We start from the raw sequence: 20473 nt of genomic DNA on the forward strand, positions 1-20473 counted from the left end.
TTAAGTCCAGACCCAGTGTCCAATGGAGAAACACCAGACTGATTACAAATTTATCTTGATGTCTTGATTTACGACTTTGGTGGAAAATTGTTAATGTTCATAAATGCTGATTTGAGAATCGTAGCAAGTACGAGTAAAGTAAATACACATGCACACTAACTCACTATATCCACATGATGAGATTTGATATAAGTTGTAAGTATTTGTATATGATTATTGCAAGTCTTTTCTTACCAAAACTACTAGTGCAGCTACCAGCCACGCCTCCAGCTCAAACAATGGAGGTCTGGAGAAATTGAACATAATAGTTGGTTAGAAAAGGAGACACTGTGGGCAGTCAAACAACAACGTTGCTCTAGCTAGCTAGCAAAATAAAATTGACGTGATACCGGCATGGGCCTCGGCTGGCAATAGTCTATTCTGTCTTCTAAATGAAAACTATTGCCTTGATTAATCCCTAGACAGTTACTATCCTAATCGTTTGATCACTACAATAACAATACAATAACTCAAATTTACTCAGCGAAGTAGCAAGCGTTGTAGCTAAGCTAACGATGAAAAGTTCTACCCAGGCAAAAAATGAAGCCAGAAATGTCATTTCTGAGGTTGTTGTGGGAGAATCCTATTTCAAACTCAGAGCCAATCATTGCTGCCTTTGGCTCAGCAAAGTCCTGTTGTCCCACATTTTATTTTATATATGGAAATTTCTCCAGATCCCCATTGTTTGAGCCAGAGGTGTGGCTATGTGAGATTACTGATTCCTGAATTTCCCCAAGGGGGTCAATAAAGTGCTATCTTATTTTATCTTATCTTATCTTATCTTATCTCATCTTATCTTATCTTATCTTATCTTATCTTACATGATGAGTGATGTAACCTGGGATTATGGGGTTTCTTTTCAAATCAGACAAGCTCGCTCAGGAGACCCGGCTGAGCTTGATCAGTCTCTGGCTTCAGAGTAATATGTCTAGTGGCATCCTGAGGCCTTCTCTACAGCCTCTGTGGTGGTTTTGATGGCCCACTAATGCCCAGTAAACTGTATTCCCTGCAGAGAGACAGGCCTGAACCTCTGGGGTCACACCATGCACACCACCCCGGCCTGCAGTCTTAATACTTGGCTCTCTTCATGAAGGGCTGAAGCTTCTCCCATGATTTATCAAAAAGCAATGACGCTGCCTTACAGGACAGTGGAGCTTGCATTGGATGATGCCTCTGAACTTGACATCCCAAATTCATTTGTTTTGGCTAAATGGAAGTCTGACTCTCCACTGGTTATCTTGAAATCCTTGGAATATAAATATTTCTCTCTTATTTTTCAGAAGTTATTTACAACTCCCTAAATGAAGCCACTCTGTCTAATTTGTCTAAGAGTCAGATTTCCAGACTGACTGGTCGTAGTAGTAGTCTTCATGGAATATTTTTTTTTAAAAATAATGTGAGGTTAATAGCTTTTTTTTATATTCCATTCACTTTAATTCAATTTGTTGAAAAACCTAATATTTTAATAAATGCAAGGCGTCAATTGTGGAGGTGGTGTGCAGCTACATCTTATTGTAATAAACAGTATGTACTATTTCACATCTATAATAAAAAATAAATAATAATAATAAAAATAGGTTAATGTTATTATTATTGACCACCAAGTTTCATGTGGTGAATCCTAAAAAAAAAGAGGAAAGAATGAGATTCTTTCTTCCATCTAGAAGCAGTGTTCTGTAAGAGGAAAGTTGCCTCTGGTATACAGAATGACATTGCTGACACTATGTGGTGAAAATGAAGAAAAGCACTATAGAGGCTCAATATCTCAAAGGAGCCATAAGACAGGGGCGCTGCCTTGGGCCATATAAAGACTGATTATTTTGTGAGAATCAGAATCACTTTCATCATCAAATACAATAAATGTACAGGGATATTTGTCCTGGTGACCATGGTGCACAGACATGGTGAATACAGTGTTACAGCACATAGGCCTACTGACACACATGATACTGTACATAACACAACCTCAGATTCAGTATATTTTACATTCAGACATAATGCTGAGATATTGCTGTTAATTTCAAGGAAGATACAATACAGTTAACACAAATAACACACAAATAATATGAAGGAATAGTAATATATGTTTCATATCAGTGTAGGTATACATACATGCTTACATAGGTCCATTCCTATATGTAAATACATACTTGCACAAAGCCTGCAAAAAGCCTTTGCCCTTTTCAACAATACTGGATTCAACACAGTGGAAGATCTCTGCTGCTTTAACTGAGCATGCTCAGAGAAGCAGCTTGCTCCAGCCCTGCCATCTTCTTCATCTCATACTCAGGAGAGGAGACACACACACATACACACTGATTCACACCTTATACGTGTACCTATTTTAAAACCAAAATTGAGCAGAATAAAGCCGAATAAAGTGAGAACAAGTCATTCTCCTCCATGTTAACAGCTATAAACCAGCACTATCACTGGCTAAAATGTATGCACGGATTAATCTGCAACCAGTGAGTCAACAACAAGCATGAAATGTAATTTTATTGATATGATATCTGCTGCCGCATTATACCTCAACATGTTTATTATGACTTCTTCAAGCTCAGAAACAAAGCTGAGGACTGGGGGTGTTTTTATGGCACTGCATATAAAATAATATTTTATGTCATTTTACTACTTTCAAATAATAGACACAATGAAATGAAAATGTTTCTTCAAATAGAGGCCAGGCAAGCCTATGTCTCCAGAAGTTATTATAACCAATGTATTATTGTTATATTCTATTATTATTCTTTATTTATTTAATGATAATTTATTGTATTTAATATTATTGTTATTGATTTATTTTTCTTCAATCGTGTCTTACTCAGTTATTATGCTTTGTTATTCTTGCTTTATTATTTGTACATAAATCTGTCAATAAATGCAAAAAAGAAAAAAAAAGTAATGAAAATGAGGACCAGATCAGGGCAAATTGTTCTAGTTTGTGAAACTACTGGTTATAATAATGGCCGGTGGACTAATGCCTATAGGTTATTGGAGTGTCTTCTTACTACTTTCTGCTGTAGAAACTTGCCAGAACTTTCTTTTGCCTCTCATCAACTTTCTGAAATCAATACTGAGTTTAAATTACTGAGTAATCTTGGGAAGTAGGGATCAACCTAAGTGTACAACAAAACATCTGTGATGGGACTCACACACTCAATACTGTAACATTTAGATTAGTTAACTAGTGAATGGTGATGATCCTGTAGATGTATGACAGCAGAGCCTGATGTCCTCTATAGTGACCATCTGTGGGTCAATGCATCTTTTGACATTTGAATGTGGCTTCTATATGAATGTTCACCTTGGATTATGGCACAAAGGATTGCAACATCAGATCCTGTGTATTGGTAAATGTTTACGAACAGAGCGAAAGATTAGGCAGGCAAAGCACTATTAAGTTATTGTTCTTTTATATATATTTTTTATATATATTTTTATACATATACCCATATACCCACTTACTGTGACTTGGAATGATCATGAACCTTTTTTGCCAAAGCAAATATAGAATAACAGAGTATCTTTCTATTTATTCAAACTGTGAAACAGACACAGATGAGATGTGAAACAGATGTTTGTATTTTTTTTATTTGCACAACCGTGAAGGTACAGAATAAACTGTAAGAATCTTTGCTGTCCAAGGACTTCCGTGTTTTGATCTCTTCCTAAGATTTAAAAGAGTTTCACAAATCCTCATGCATGCCCGTGATAGATTTGCTGACCTCTACATCTCCAATTTTATTGATTATATTATTAACCTCTATCTGGACAGCTCCTGTCTTATATAAAATGTACAGGCCATATGGTTCCCATAACAGGATCCCTTGACCCCCTCACCAAGGACACCATATTGGTTACGCTTGATGTGGACAGACTATTTAAAAACATCCCACATGATGGTGATATTCAGGCCTTGACATTTATAGCAGTCCCATCATTTGACTGTGGTAGCCTTTAACCACTGTATACAACCAGTTCTTCCTTCAACAGACGCCATGGCTTTGAGCTCTCATATTTCTTGCAACTGCAAGCTTGTATAAACTACTTCTAGTAGTGTTTACCACTTGCAATTGAGATGAACGGGATTTCCAATATAGTATTTACCATTTTTAAAAGTATTGTTAGTAAGAAGTTGGCATCTCCCGTCTTTCGCGTGTGCCTGAACGCAGCATATGCTGCAGGTCCAGCCAAAACAAAACGTCAGAGCTCCGCCCCTTCGCGTTGACAGCCACGTTTTACGTAGCCAATCAGATGAGAGTATACGTGCCTTACGTCGTTTACGTACAACAAGGATACGTGCCAATGCGTGCAACCAGTACTCCCTTGTTGTCGTTTATTCTTCGAGTTACCTCCCCATGCCTCTTACCTTGTATTTAAAACCCACTGGGAAGTGACAGGTTTGACTTAAGTTTCGTCTTGACGGGTGAAAGAGTAAATCCAGTTGGATAATGTGATTGTGTTCAGCGGCGGAGGCTCGGCCAGTCACCACTTGTGAGCAAGCTGCTAGCTAAGTTTAGCTTTGTAAGCTAAGCTGGTAGCTCTTCACCTAACCAAGTAAGGATTGCCAACTAGTTAGATTACTGCTAATTTATTCCTGCCGTTTTGGTACGCGTCCGAGGAAATACACGGCCTTCAAACAGAAACTAGTCCCACTGAGTTGTAAATTGATAGATAATTTGCCGGAGAGGGGAAATAGTGAGTGGACCTGGTGACCTTCCTTGACAGCTGGGTGTGTGACTAGCAGCATCTCGATCCAACGAGTCGAGTGAATGGACCCTACTGCATCTGGCTAGCCGGCTGACATAACCCAACATGCCAACTACATAACAGGAGCACCGTAAACGACCCTCAGCCGAGACTTCTCACTAGCCAACGGATTTATTTTTTATAGTTTTGCCCCTTATTTACAAGAATGAGTCGTCGCTGCCTGGTGAACTTTCTGTGCCTTGGGAGTCGAGCGGTCTCGCTGTTTTATGGAAGCTCCGTTCTGCCGCTCCGTGCATCAGTGCGAAATATTACATCACGGCCAGATGCTGGATTCAAACCAGAGAAAGTAGCAGTGGTGACAAAGACGACAAGATATGAGTTTGAACAGCAGCGGTACCGATACGCAGGGCTTTCTGAGGAGGATTTAAAACAGCTGGTAAGATTTCAGAAGTATTTCAGACATACTTGTGACACCTACACACAGGCTTTAGTTAGGAATGGGACAATATGTTTATCTCACGATACGATATGCGGTTCACGATTCGATTCAACCATGATACGATTTAATAAATAAAAGTTCAATAACAACAAAGTATGACTGTGCAGAATTATGTTTTTTTCTGAGACACAAATCGTTCTAGCGCTGACATTGGCTTGGAGGAATGTAAACAACAATTTAAAAATGTCATTACAAAGTGTAAATAATATAATTTGGATGGAGAGCTTGTGAAATTGTGATGGTCAAGCCGTCTCATTTGTGATTACTACAGCAGAATAAAATGGAGCTAATATCGCAATTCATTTTTCTGCCCCACGATACGTATTGTCACATTTTTGTATTGCGATATATTGAATTTTGATATAGTGTCCCATTCCTAGCTTTAGTGTTTGGCTGTTTCCCCCCCAGGCTGAAGAAACAGCAAACACTGGTTTTCCCTTTAACCTAATTTGTCAGTTCTTGGTGTGTGTGTGTTTTGCAGCTCGCTATGAAGGGCTCCAGCTACAGCGGCCTTCTGGAGAGACACAACATCCACACTCGCAATGTGGAGCACATTGTGAAGAGCCTGCAGTAAGATATAGTCATTCCCAAGAGCTTGAGGGGGAAGGTTTGCATACTGCTGGAATACAGTTTGTGGAAGACTATTCTATGGTTCTATATTTGCAGGGGAGAAGGCATCGAGGTGCGAGTCGTGAAGAGAGGAGAATATGATGAAGAAGTGGTGCGATGGGCAGATACCATTATCTCTGCTGGAGGTAGGGATTCCTGGTTCAGATTGTTGCTAATTTGAGGGTTGCTAATTTTTGTATTTCAGCCTTTTCTGCTTGTGATATTGTTTCATATCTCTCTTATTAGAAATATGAGACCTATCATGTCTGGTCCCTCCCAACTACCAAGAAAAGTTGTATTTGAGAATATGGGCTATTATAATTATTATTAGTTGTAGTAGCCTAGAAGGGGGAGGATCAGTATTTTTGGATTATTATCACAATTCCCTTGCTCAGTAAAAAGACAATTTTATGTCATGAAAACTCCTTGAATGAATAACAGAAGAATAGTCCTTATTAACTGTTGTGTGCAGACATGATGTACAGAATGAGCAGGACTTCCTCACTCTATGCAGAGGGCCTAAAGTCACGTGAACAAAAGCTTCAGACAACAAATGGAAATGCACAATACGAGTTCAATAACTGCAGTTTGTTTTGTCAGGTGACGGGACAATGCTACTTGTTGCTAGTAAGGTTTTCAGCAAGGACAAACCAGTTGTTGGAGTTAACACAGACCCTGAGAGGTAAAACACACTGCATGCTGTGTGGGGAAGGGCTTGAATGGTTAAATAGATAAAGGACAAATAGATCACCTGATTTTCCTATTTACAAAGTAGCAGGCAAAAACATGAGGGAGGTATCTGTCAGCACTCCTGTCACGGAAAAGTCTTGGAAATGACAAATGCCCAAAGACATCCAGAAACGTCTTGAAAATATGTTCATAATCGTAAGTCATAAGTGTAAGCAGCTGTTTTATATAACCTAAAAATAGTTTATTTATATATCTATATCATGTTTTAAATCACTTCTTGAAACTTTGTATAGACTTGCTTTTATGTGATGCCTTTTATCCTATTATTTTTACTATTAGATTATTTTTTACCCTTTATACTTATATTTTATCTTTTGATGCCTTCTTGTTTTAATGTATTGGATGAGTTTAGTGTTTGGTTTCGTTAAAGCACTTTGTAAACTTTTAAAAAGAACCATACAAAAAAACATTATTATTACGACTACATTCCATTGCAGTGTCTTTGCTGAAGGACGTATGGAGAAATTTCAGGAATTGCTGTAGCTCCATATTGTTCCGATTTGAACGCCCTCTTCCAGCCAGCTGAATTCATTAGATTTCTCCCTTTCACATGCAGGTCAGAGGGTCACCTGTGCCTGCCTGTACGCTACACACACGCCTTCCCAGAGGCACTGGAGAAACTCTGTCGTGGTGAGTTCAGGTGCGTATTTACCTTTTACTAAAGCGAGTTCTTCTTGTTTATGTGTAAAGAGTCGTGAAGCCACCTGTGGAGTTTAGTCTCCCTGCTGGTGAACTGTCAGGTAAGAAGAACTGATTCAGAGAACAGTAATGTCTGGGTTTCTGTTATCTCTCTCTCCCTCTCTACATGCCTCTTTATTTTTCTAATTGCTTAACTTCCGTGATCCTTTTCCAGCTCGTTAATGAACCCCCTCGCTTTTCTGAGATTCTGCGATTGCATAATTTTCCACAGAAGACAGATTGCATCGCTGAAAATGCATCGCACTACGGAAAAATAGTAAAGGCTCGGAAAATTCTTTATCGCCAGCTCTAGATAGAAATCTGAGCTTCTTGTCCTGTTTTCACTCAGTATTCACAATCAATATTAGGGAAATTTGTACAGCATAGATGGTGCTGTTTTATAGCTGATCTAAAGGTTATTTCACTGTTTTATGTCCACTTTTCCATTTTATTGGATAAAGTTCCTTTGATGCTTACAGTTAGAAGTGGGTCCTTTTGAGTTGCATTAAAATACATTTGAGGGTAAATGTATTATGTAGTTTGCCATATTTGATTTATATTAACATGAATTACATTGTATGACTACTTAAATTCAGTTTTTTCAATTTTAAAATCTATATATAAAATCTATATCAGATTATACTATACATAAAGCAACAAGTTGATCATGTTAGGATAGTTTATGTTATTGTACAGTAATCACATGATTGATCCATCAAAAACAAAACATAACATAGGAGGATTCATTAAAAAAACAATTTCATGAAATATATGTTTAACCTTGTTACATAAGCCTGCAGAATATTGTAGAAACCCTCTTTTTCTCACTGTAGGCTTTTTAACAGATGACCCACGGATTATCTTTTTTTTTTTTCTGTAGAAAGCCAGGGAGTTTAATGAACATCTCCCTCTCCTCTCTTCCCCTCCTCTCCTCTCCTCTCCTCTCCCCCCCTCCTCTCCTCTCCTCTCCCCTCCCCTCCCCTCCTCTCCTCTCCTCTCCTCTCCCCTCCTCTCCTCTCCTCTCCTCTCCTCTCCCCTCCTCTCCCCCCCTCCCCTCCTCTCCCCTCCTCTCCTCTCCTCTCCTCTCCTCTCCTCTCCTCCTCGTCCAGGTGGCTGTGGCGCCAGAGGATCCGTCTGCACCTGGAGGGAACGGGGATCAACCCCACTCCGGTGGACCTGCACGAGCAGCAGCTGAGCCTGGAGCAGCACAACCAAGCCCACCGCATCACCACCATGGACAGCCAGCGGAGTACGCCCGCAGCACCCGTCATGTGTAGCCGTCTCCGTCCTTCTGTCTGTCTCCGTCCTCCTGTCTGTTTTCCTGTTGCTTGAGCTGCAGTTTCTGGATTAGGGTTAGACCGATATATGGGGCTGATATCGGCCTTTTCTTAGAAATTTGATCCGGTTCAGTCAGTGTCGTCCACCTCTGATACGATACAGTTTGACTGATTACATATTTATTGTAGATTTGATCAGTATTACACACAATAAACTTCACTGGTTGTCTGTTGGAAGCCCTTAACCTGAAATTATTTAGATTCCATTAGGCTTGGGCTGATATTCGATATTATGCCAAATGGCCGTTTTCCTCCAATGCTTGAATAGTAAGATAAAATTTCTACGCTGTTAATAATTATTATCGCTTAGAAATATGATGTAATTTGGAAGAAATAAAATGAAATAATGAATCAAAAATAAATAGGGAAAAAAAACGGAAAAAAATGTATCTAAATATATATATAATATCGTATATCGTGATATTTTGGTGGGAAAGTATCGCGCTGTTAAATTTCGGATATCGCCCAAGCCTAGATTCTATACAAGTATACATGAATAAGTTATTATTTGTAGTTTTATTATTTTATTTTATTATTATTGTTATCCTGGGGTTCAATGGAGAGTTAGTGTCCCAGTGTTTTTTTTACAAAGCCAAAGTTTTGGCTTTCGGCAAGCTTCAGTCCAAAAATATCGGTATTGGCCTTTAAAAACACATATCTGTTGAACCCTAATCTGGACCCAACACACTTAACTTGACTTATCTGTAAATTCATGTATTTGTTCACTACCAGTTCTTCTATTAACTCAGTTGTGTTTCTCAGGGACAGGAACACCAAACGACAGCTTCTCCAAGCCTAGCCTGCTCCCTGTCAGGAGCCTGAATGAAATCTTCATCGGAGAGTCTCTGTCCTCCAGGTACCCTTGTCATCCACCAAGTCGTTGCACGTAACTCCATCTAAAGTAAACCTACCTGTGTCTGTTGACCTGTCCGTGTGTGCGTGTTGTACCCCTCATTAACCCCCCCCAGCCCTTTTCACCGCCGCCCTGCCACATCTTTCCAGCACTCATCAGCGGATCTCTGTCCATCACAGGGTGAAGTGTAAACCCTTCAAACCCCATCTCACCCTCTCGCTCCATAGGGCTTCCTACTATGAGATCTCAGTGGATGATGGCCCATGGGAGAAGCAGAAGAGCTCAGGCCTCAGCATCTGCACAGGGACGGGATCTAAAGCCTGGTACACCTCACGACACACTGTGTATATGGAAGAGAAAAATGTTACACTAGTGCTAGATTGTCTCAGCAACCACCTGCCATGTGATGCCAAGGGTGTCTGCTAGGTTTGAGACTTTGTGGGTCTCCCAAAAAGAATAGAATAAACACCACGCTTCTAAATAGTAAAATGTTTTGAATGGTTTTTTTTTAAGATTTATTTTAGGTATTTTTATGCTTTATTGATTGAGACAGTGTGAGAGAGAGACAGGAAGGTATGGGAGAGAGAGAGGGGAGGACATGCAGCAAATGTTTTGAATGTTTGACAGAACATTTTTTTTCTTACATTCCTAAATTTGTAGCAAACTGTACCTGATTGGCTACATTTCAAGCAACTAGCTGTCCTCAGTAGGGAGAATCATAGCAATCAGGTTATTGTCTGTGTATCTACATTTAGATAATGGTTGCCTGATTTGAATTTGACAAAGCTGTGAGAGAATTGAGTGATTTAGTGTTGGATACTAACTGTGGATAGTGTTGCCAAAAAGCAAAATAGATATGTGTCGTCAATTGATAATGTCTTTACCGATCACTTTGACTAAATTCTAGATGAAACTTGAACGTAGAAAAATATGTATTTAAGAACCCTTGTAGATCTTTAAAGGATTTCAGCGCACTTTTTTTTAGAGAGAGATTCAGAGTCGGCATAATGCCATCGGAAAATTGGTTGGTTGATTGGAAAAAGTTTGCTTGATTATTTGATATTAAAATCAATATAAAAAGCTAAATGTTATTCCCATTGAGCAAAGTGTTTTTGCTCAGCATAGACACAAAGTGGGACATAGTCATAGTTAGCTTCATCCCTTCTGTTATTTTATCAGTAAATCTTCAATAGGCCTGATGGTTACTATTTCCTCACTCCTCTTTTTCCTCTTGGTGCCCACAGGTCGTATAATATCAACAAACTCGCCGAACAAGCGGTGGAGGACGTTCTAAAAATTGGTATGTATGTACATGGCTGCCCATGTCATGTTTGGTGTTGAGGTGTAGTTTGTCTCCTAAAGATGCCACCTGATACCACTGACAATAACAAAATATCTCTTCTCTCAGGAAAGGCACAAACCGGTCTTGATATCCCACTTAGTCGTGAATTTATTGAAAAAGGTGAGTTCCATAATCCTACTTTGTTGTTTCTTAGACTTGTGCATTTATTCCAGGTGGGTTTGTTTTAACTTATGCTGGAAAAATGTGCTGTATCTCTGTCTGTGTTCAGTTACTGACGAATACAACGAGTCTCTGGTGTTCAGTCCGGAAGACAGACGGCTGTTCTTCAGCGTCAGGGAGCCCATCGTCAACAGAGTCTTCTCCAGCAGCCGCCAAAGAGGCTTCGCCACCAAGTGAGTGAAGATTCAAAATATCCGTAACACCTGTTGCAGCAGCTGTGAAGATGTCCGTTTTTTTTAAAATGTGTCGTGCTCCCGCAGGGTGTGCGTGCGCTCTCGGTGTTGGGACGCGTGCATGGTGGTCGACGGCGGGACCTCGTTCGAGTTCAACGACGGCGCCATCGCCGCGATCAGCATGAGCGAAGAGGATCAGCTCCGGACGGTCGTTCTGGAAAACTGAGCACAGACCTGCGGCAAAATTCATCGGTTTCCGCACTAGTCAATCGCGTTTAAAGGGATTCGGGAAAAGGGAAGCGCTCATGTGTTTAGCATCCATGACTGTTGCATATTTTCCTCATACATTTTATATACCTGAACGAAAGGTATCGATGTTCGCATTGTTTTGACTTTGTGCATTGCTATTTTCCAAATCACATGAGTATTACTACTATAGTTTTTTTTTTTTTTGTGGGGCTTATTATTATCATCTCACTATCTGCTGTTTCCATTAGAAATGTAACAGCTTGGGCAGCATCTCATGTGTTTGTTAATGACTATGACCATGACCATGCTGTATTACTTTACAAGTTATGAGATGCAAGTTATTTTTTTGGGAAGATTTCATGGTATTTGTTGCTATTTGTTGCAGTTAAAGTAGGTGACTATTTTGCAGAAGAAAGATCAGGCAAAAAGAGATATATTAATGGAAAGCATATTTATATTTAAGTTATTGTAAATATGTATCCATTTCAGGTTAGATTTTGTTCCCCTCAGTCAGAATAGTGACTTCTACTGACCTGCTGCCAATGAAAATGAATACTTTGCCTTGACAATGCACATCTCTTCGGAGATATAATCATTGTAGAAACTGATTGAAGGTGATGGTGTTTCTGCAGCTGTCTAGCTATTGGTAAACGATTCATAACGTCACGGTGCCAATTTGTTCTGGAAGTAATGTAGACGGCGAACTGAAAGCACAATGGCTGTTATTTGTAATAGCCCGTTTGTTGAGTGAAATATTTTTGGAACATAGCTTATGATATTTTTTCTAGCATTTTGAGCCATTCTAGTGTAATAAAAGATGAGTTGGAGAGGAAAGAATGACGTGCACTACAAACTGGCGAACTCTATACCAAAAGAATGTTTTGCTAAATGTTTTAAGTCTGTCTTGCAAGACGGGAAGAACAGCTTTGGAAGTGCTACTGAAAGCCAATCAGCATGTGCCTGGGCCTGTCTAATATCCCCATAACAGAAGCTACAGTTTGTTTGGACCTCCAGGGAAAATCAAAGACTGTTTTGCTGTAGGTGGTATGAACAAACAAACCAAAATATTTCTTAATCAGTGAAGCCCGCCAACACTAAGAGTCAAATGCTTCAGCAATGCTCTTTAGTTATGCCAAAATAAGATCTAGCAGTCTAGGCAAATAATTTCCCTCCAATATTATATTTTTTAGAGATTTGTAATTTGTAATGAACTTAATCAGTAAAGCATTGTGTCGGTGCACCTCTGATACCCCCCTACCCTTTACTCTGAACCAGAAGCTGTTCATTTATCAAGGACTAGTTTACAAAGTGATCAGAAAGTGGAATATACAGTGTGCCAAAAGGAGGATGTCTCACGAAACCCCCATTAATGTGGCGACTTTTTCTGTCAAATGTTGCTCTATTTTTTGTGTTTTTGGATCAGATAAAAGTGGCATCACAAAGAAATGCTTTTGTGTTTTTACTCCACCTCCTTGACATGTAATACAACACAACACTGGATGTATTAATACAGCAGTTATACAGTCCAATAATAAAACATAAACAACAAATTCATCAGTGAATGAAAACATCAATATTTTCCAAGAACTTCACACAGGAATGTGAGCTAACATCAGTGCCAAGTCTCAGGTTCATGGTGTTAATATGAAAGATTTTAACAGCAAGAGATTGAAAATGTAAAACATGCTGAGATAAACAGAAGATACTACCTATATAAACATTTTTCTTTTTTCGTATGTGAATGGTTTGCTTTCAAAGATGCAGAGCTGTACAGTAAGACTGAATGACTTATTTAAAAGGGAAAATGAACAGTACGCAAGAGACTTCACAGATGTAAACCCCTGACATAATAGATCTCACTGTAACAGAAACTCTTATTTTTCAATACAATACGGTACTAGTCCACTTGGGGTATGCAAGGTAAAATTGACACTGAATAATCCTAAACTGGATGGAAATACATTTCTGCAACCTTAATCTATTAAAAAGATTAATTTAATCCACTGACGTCAACACAGTCTGACAATTTTTAAGCCTGGTTGACATAAATGTAGTGTCTCTTTCACACCATCTAAAATGTGGCATAACATTCATATCTATACCTGGTTGGAAATTCAAAGATTTAGACACATCATTTTACATTAAAGCTCCACTTAACAGCATTACTGATCGATTGAAATTAACTGATCTCTCTAATGGGAGGCCATTATTACAGATGATGGTTGAGAACAGCAGATTTTCCTATCAGTATTATGGAAATGCAGGACAATAATTAAAAGGTTCAACATTGGTGACACATCGGTGTTGAGGAATTATCAGCGTCCCACCACATTTCTGTACACATCTTACATCAGATGGTAAATTCAAGTTTCTGCCATTTTTTCCCCCCTACAAAATAATTAAATTAACACATTTTTTAGAACCTACAATACGGCACCAATCCACAGAAAGCTTCTGTCGATACATTTCAACAAGAACTACATCAAATAACTACGGAAGAGGATTAGGGCCATGTGAAAAATGTATTTGAGTTCTGAGTTTAAAGTCAGAATTCTGAGAAACAAAGAATTCTGACTTCTCATAATTCTTACTTTATTCTCAGAACTCAAATACATTTTCCACATGTGGCCCTAATCCTCTTCCGTAAACATCCGCGTTTAAATTTCAAAAACTTTAACAAAGGCCCTGTCCACTTGGACCTTTTGCACCATTAATGCCAACCAACGCAAAATAAAACATCTTTCGGTAGCAGCAGGAGTCGCTGAAACACGTCTCTGTCGATGCCCAACAGTCACGAAAACCTATACGATGAAATACTGCAAGATATTTGTAACTCATGATAAAACCGCGGCGATAACTACGACTTGAACCTCAGTCGACACCTCCCGTCCCACATGGCGCGTTCGTTGTATACGAGGCGGTCGTGGGGCGCGGGCGTGGGCCGGGCGACCGCGGAGAAGGGCCGCGAGTTGATGGAGATGCGCGGCATGCCCTTCTTCAGCGAGCGCAGGTGGGTTTCGTGCACGAGCCCGAACACGTCCAGCAGCCGCAGGGCAGGGAACGTCTCGCTGAAGTCACTGAGAATAAGAAGAATAGGACGTACTAGGTGAAGAGGTGAAGTGGAAAAAATGGCAAACAAGGATACGCTGTTTTTGGTATAGATGGTACGGAAAAGAGGATTAGGGCCACATGTGAAAAATGGATTTGAGTTCAAAGTTTAAAGTCAGAATTCTGAAAAAAGTAAGAATTCGGAGGGAAAAAAAACGTAAGAATTCTGACTTAAAACTCAGAATTCAAAATTTTCACGTGGCCCTAACCCTCGTCCGCAGGGTGGTGTGTGTTGGACAGCGAGGGAGGAACTTACGCGATGGCAGCTGGGTGAATCTGGTAGCAGCGACTCAAGGACAGGTGCAGCAGCTTCTTCAGTTGTGCGATGATGGGGAAACTGTCAGCCATCAGGAGAGCGCTGTCACTGCAACACACATGAACCAATTTTCAATATCTTTAAATTTGATCAATTTCATGCCAAAAAAAATTACAAAAGATTTCAAGCAGTCACTGTTTTCCCCAGAATTGTATTCTCGGCAGGGTGGAAAAGCCTCTGAAACAGCATTTAGACCAACATGGGACACTGAAACTCTCCATGGAAACCCTGGATAATAATAAAAACATATTCACGCATACTTTTGTGGAATCTGATGAAAATATCACATTAGAATCAATTAAAGTTACGGTCTTCCAACAAACAACCAGTGTATTGATCAATTCTACAATAAATATGTGATCAAACTGCATCATACCCATGCTTATAAGAATGCATGAGGCTTACTGATGCATAATATCAACACTCATGAAATATAGCTATAACCCATTATAAAATCGTAATTACAAGCATCTTATGAATGTTTCTGACTCTCTCTGTTTGTCAGACAAACTTTTAATCTCAATGGGAAAACCTCTGATAAACAACTAGTCAAACGTTCATGAGGCGCTCCGAACAGGAACGTACCTTAAATCCAGAGTTTCAATATTAGGGCATCTCGCCACCAGCACCGTCACATCTGTAAAGAGACAATGTCAGGCTGTTCAGATCAATCACAATACAGATGTGAGCTGACAAAGGCAGTCTGAACGGCCTAAAGCCTGAGTTTAAATACATTATGTTCTCTACAGCATGTTTAGTACTATCACACCACATGGTTGAGCCACACTGAATGCCCATGGCTGTTGCACTGATTTCATGACTGTCACTTGTTAGTCACTCACACACCTTAAATGATGGATTTGCTAATCATATTTCTTCAGGTAAATTGTTCCAAATTTGATGGGCCCTAATTGCAAATCTTAGGACAGATAAAGACCAAAGATGGTCTTCGTCCAAAGAGATTTGTGTGAGGATCTGTCTGGTCTCAAAAAGTTTCCAGGAGTCTCTTGGAGAATCCAATTTATTTTTCTCCTGTATTTATATCAATATAATGACTTATGAACTGCCACTTCCCCCCACTGTTTCTCAATTATTACCGTTGAATACTCATTTCTGATTAGCCAATCAACACATTCTGAGGTCTGTTAGAACAAATCGCTCTTTCACTAATATCTAATCATATCACTCGGCAGTCAAGAAGTCTGGTCCATTTTGATTTATAATCGAGTTATCTGGCGCCAGCTTGTGGCAAAAGACATTAACCCTTGCTTCACTGTTGCCAGCCTGGCAGCTTTGTTGTTAGATTTAGAAACTTTTCAGATCCTCATGGCGACTTTCTTTACCACAAGCGACTAGCAACAAATCAAGTGACTTTTTCAAACCATCAGTTAAAATATTAATGTGTTAACTATGGCTGATGAATGTACAATAGGTTGTAGGTATGTAGATCTTTTAAAAGACATGTTTATGTTGAAATAAATATACCTATACAAGTAGTTATGTCTCTCGTTGTATTGGTTTGCCCTCTTATGAACATAATGCGCAAAAATAGATATTCGAATGGTTCGAACCTATGTGTTTTTTTAGAAGGAATAATCAAACGTCATTTTTGGCCAATTTTGACAGCCCTAATAGGTTGTGGACACACTAGAATACATACAAAAACCTATCCAATTTTGAAAATGCATTACATCACACACATAACGATGGATTTCACAGGTGTTTCGTCTCCCAGTTGGTTGCAGAAGGCCAAAAGGGATTGCACTAAAGAATAAGGCGATTCTAATGACATGTCCTACTATATTGTCCCTAGAGGTGAATAGGCTTTTGTCAGTCGTCTGAAATCGGTTACAACTGTAAATACGACTAATGCATAAGCACACCCTACAACACATTTCCACATTAGAAACAAGACACAATTGAAGATCATAATTGATTTGATACCAAAACCCCCACTCACCTTCTAGAGTGAGGTTCTGTCTGTAACCGCTGAGGTTGAGGTGCGTCACACTGCTGTGGAGATTACCGACGACGTCCTGCACATGATCGTTGCTGAAGTCACACCACGATATGTTCAACTGCTCTATCCTGTGCAAGAGACAAGCATGCTCTGTGTCAGTACATTCCAGACATGGGAGGGGGGGATGTATAAAACCCTGGATTATTGCCACAGGTAATCATGCCAAAAAGAATCGCGACTTACCGGGAGAGGGATTTGAGCATCTCACCAAGAGAGTCGGCGGAGAAGCCGGAGCAGCCGCTCAGGTTCAGCTGCAGCAGGTTTGGATTCTTGGCTAGAGAACTGTGGGACAGACAGAGACACAGACAAATAATCAGTTACAGAGATCAAACGAATAAGGGCGTTTCTTTTCAAACTCAAAACCCCTAAATCCCTGCAGTATGTACAATTTACACCGCGAACGGCGAGACTCACTGGATGATGTGATCCGAGAGCTGCGTGCCCTCCAGGCTGAGGCGCTCCAGCAGCGTGCAGCGGCTCATGATGCTCTCCAGAGTCGAGGTTCTGACGGTGCAGCTGGAGAGGTCCATCTGAACGACCCGCGCCGGGCTGAGCGAGGGAGCGGAAGAACAGAGTCGGAGAGATCAGGGATCGTTCTCATTTGCTGCCGTTCTTGTACAGTGTAAAAGACAACTTCCACGCACGTGGTTTGGTCAAAGTTTCTGTTTTCTCCTTATTTCATTGTGCTACATAATCCCTAAAATAACCTTACATTTTTATTAATTCACCCCTTAATTCAAACAGAATCCCCTTCAAATTAATTAAGGGAGTTATTAATGGAGGAGATCCCATCGAAACCTACTTAAACTTCCTCTTAATCTTGACTCCTTACTTTCTAATTGAATGTAAAATTCAGGGAGACAGGAACTTTCCATTAATAACTCATTAACAACCCTGTAAACCTGCACAAAAGGCATGAAAAATCCCTTAATTACTAGTGTTTCTGAATCAACCCATGAATAAATCCATTATAAACCCTTATAAGGGGGTTTCGATGGGGTCTCCTCCATTAATAACTCCCTTAATTCATTCAAGGGGATTTTGCATGAACTAAGGAGTGAATTCATGTAAATTAACGAAAATGTAAGGTTATTTCAAGAGATTACTGGTTTGTAGAGCACACAAGACTTCACCTGTTCATTCCCTGGGTCGTACAGAATGAAGCCTGAACCAAGCATCACTAGTGGAAAGTAGTCCAGACTCACCTTGGGCCTGCAAACTGCAGCTCTTCGATGAAGGCGCGGGGGCATCGCAGCCTTCGCACCCCGGCTGCCAGCAGCTGCTCCAGAGCAGGAGCTGTGTGGGTCAAGCCCTCCAGATCCACACTGTGCCACAGAGACTCATCAAACCTGTCAGTCACACAGGCAGCTTGTTAGATGCATAATGTAATGGAGAAACTGAAGGCCATCACTAGTGGCTGTTAATACTGTGAGGTTCCACATGTAACGTCAGGGACACTTTGCTGTAAATAACACTTTGCAAACTGATGATTTATATCAGTGGAGGAGGATTCTTCAATCCTCCTCCACTGATATAAATCATCAGTTTGTGTGGGAAGTGTTAGAATCTACTTTTCGGTGTATCCACTTTCCCTCAACCTGCCTCGTCTACTTCTACTTCTTAGTGATTTCCTACATTACCCAGAATGCCTTTCCACATCCCCCAGAGAAGAGGGTTCTCTGTGCTGTATATGTGTAGGTGGAGAGAGTGATAGTGTAGTCAGTTTTTCCAGTTGAGAAAAAGTGAGAGAGGAGAGAGAACAATGCCATGATGTGGCGGTTCAAATGAAGAGGGTGTTGCACTTGACATGCGACTTCACTTGTGAATGCATTGCATTCTGGTCTATTGAAGCTACTGTCAGTGGAGAAACTGATCTCTCTCCTCTTCTACGATGGATTTCTCCCTGTATGATTGTTGAACGTCTCTCGGTGCAAAATGGCGGCTCTAGAAAGAAGCCCTCGCTCTTTGATTCTGAGGGACTGACACCAAAACCTGCCGTTTACCGCTGATGTTTTAGATTGTTGCCATCATCTATCCTTTAAAGCAAGTTCAAATAACCGGTGCAGTGTAGTCATTCAAAGCTTACACTAAACGATGCCAGCGCTTGCAAATCAGGGACATCCTGATGAGGTCCTGCAGAGGGAGGTAGAACAGGATCCGGAGAAGCAGCTCATCTGGCAGATGGTCCCACGACAGGCCTGGCAAGGAAAACACCAAGGAAAAAAATCAGCAAAGAAATATAGTGCTTAAAGTACATTCAATAGACTGCCACTGCTTAAAAGAGGTGAACCATGATCATTTGGTTCATGAATACCTGATATGGCCTCTCTCTTCCTCCTGGACCGCCTGGCGAGCACAAACTGGCCCCCCTCGTTCTCTTTCCCCTTGCAGGCCACTCTCTGGTGCTTGTGTCGCGGGGACCACTGCTGGATGAGCTCGGTGGGGGTGCTCTCCGTGGCCAGGCTCTCCCCCAGGCAGCCCCGCGACTTGCGCTTGATGCTCCGGGACTGGGACCACATGGAGCCCTGGAGACTGATGCAGGGCAGCTCCTGTAGCGGCCTGCTGGGTGCAGGAGACACCGATAAAAACACCCGCACACTTTATAGTATACGAAATAATTGGATATTGTCTCCCTCCAAAACAATAAGGCAGTTATTTGGGCTAATATTGAGAAGATAGCTAGCTTCCGTCAAGCTTACGCACGAACCACAAAACTAGTTAGTCAACTGTGCCCGCCATATTGACGCAGCCGCTCGTGAGGTGACCGCGCAATTTCTAACTGCAAAAATATATAGATATACGTTTTAACTTCTAGTTCTAACAACAAATGCGTACAGGGTTGCTGTCGGATTAACAGTTTTATTCGGTAGTTTACTCTACACTGAACCAGGAAGGGGGATACAGATAAACACAGGCCACAGAGGAAAGCGCGGAATCTGTATGTCGAGTTTCAACGAATCCGCCAGGTAATCAGCAGTAACGATTAATAGACGGGTTGTAATCTCGATTACAAGACTATGCATTTGCGATTCACTGGAAATGGGTTTAGAGAGATTACGTTAACTGATGGATTTCGCAACACAGAAGTCGGTAGTGTGGTGTGTTGTCCCATATCAACATGGATGGCACTTTCTAAGCTATCCAGGTAAAAGACAAACAATCCAAACCATACCTTTCTTGTGACATCTCCTCCAGTTCAGTGCAGAATTAAAGTAAATAAAAGTAAATACAAATTAAACAAATGACTATTTTCACTACAGAGCTCCAAGCGGGACTCTTTAAACTCAGCGCCTTGCTCTCTGGGAGCGGCGGGACGCCCTATCGCTGCGTTTCATCCGGGGGCGTGCCGTGTGTACGTCACACTGGCGCATGCCTACTACGCGTTCTCTCACTCAAACCAAACTCAGATCTACCAGCAGCACACTTGCCAAGTCCGCTTCTTATAAGCTACTTTGGGCTTGTTTTTCTGTAAACTCGCTTACAAAGTTTGGTAGTCGCGGTTGCGGTTTTTTTGGGCTTGTTTCTAACCTGTAGGTGCTTAGTTGAGCTTGCTCCCTTGTTGTCAAGCAGATGTTTTCGATAGTTTGTCCTGTTGCAGGATCCGTCC

At 40.7% G+C, this 20473-nt stretch overlaps 2 protein-coding genes across 4 annotated transcripts; one reads left to right on the plus strand and one right to left on the minus strand.

Annotated features, from left to right (window-relative positions):
* Positions 1 to 4370: 4370 nt before the first annotated feature.
* Positions 4371 to 12868, plus strand: nadk2 (NAD kinase 2, mitochondrial). 2 transcript variants are annotated; one of them, XM_078288737.1, is made up of 12 exons: positions 4371 to 5188; positions 5733 to 5821; positions 5918 to 6006; positions 6461 to 6542; positions 7167 to 7250; positions 8398 to 8537; positions 9388 to 9481; positions 9658 to 9801; positions 10723 to 10778; positions 10887 to 10940; positions 11050 to 11173; positions 11261 to 12868. In XM_078288737.1, exons 1-12 carry the CDS (start codon positions 4958 to 4960, stop codon positions 11397 to 11399), a joined length of 1326 nt encoding a protein of 441 aa, XP_078144863.1. In that variant the 5' UTR covers positions 4371 to 4957; the 3' UTR covers positions 11400 to 12868. The 2 variants fall into 2 exon arrangements, with proteins under 2 accessions (XP_078144863.1, XP_078144865.1); XM_078288739.1 differs by having other exon boundaries at positions 4372 to 5188; positions 9706 to 9801.
* Positions 12869 to 14052: 1184 nt separating this feature from the next.
* Positions 14053 to 20168, minus strand: skp2 (S-phase kinase-associated protein 2, E3 ubiquitin protein ligase). 2 transcript variants are annotated; one of them, XM_071906900.2, is made up of 10 exons: positions 20039 to 20168; positions 19181 to 19425; positions 18953 to 19064; positions 18072 to 18215; positions 17281 to 17415; positions 17050 to 17148; positions 16807 to 16934; positions 15432 to 15483; positions 14787 to 14894; positions 14053 to 14499 (listed from the first exon to the last, which is right to left on the minus strand). In XM_071906900.2, the coding sequence occupies exons 1-10, from the start codon at positions 20050 to 20052 to the stop codon at positions 14280 to 14282; spliced, it is 1257 nt and encodes a 418-aa protein (XP_071763001.1). In that variant the 5' UTR covers positions 20053 to 20168; the 3' UTR covers positions 14053 to 14279. The 2 variants fall into 2 exon arrangements, with proteins under 2 accessions (XP_071763001.1, XP_071763000.1); XM_071906899.2 differs by having other exon boundaries at positions 19181 to 19428; positions 20039 to 20146.
* Positions 20169 to 20473: the final 305 nt, after the last annotated feature.

This window comes from Centroberyx gerrardi, chromosome 2 (genome assembly GCF_048128805.1).
Source record: "Centroberyx gerrardi isolate f3 chromosome 2, fCenGer3.hap1.cur.20231027, whole genome shotgun sequence".
In the NCBI taxonomy this organism is placed as follows: Eukaryota; Metazoa; Chordata; class Actinopteri; order Beryciformes; family Berycidae; genus Centroberyx; species Centroberyx gerrardi.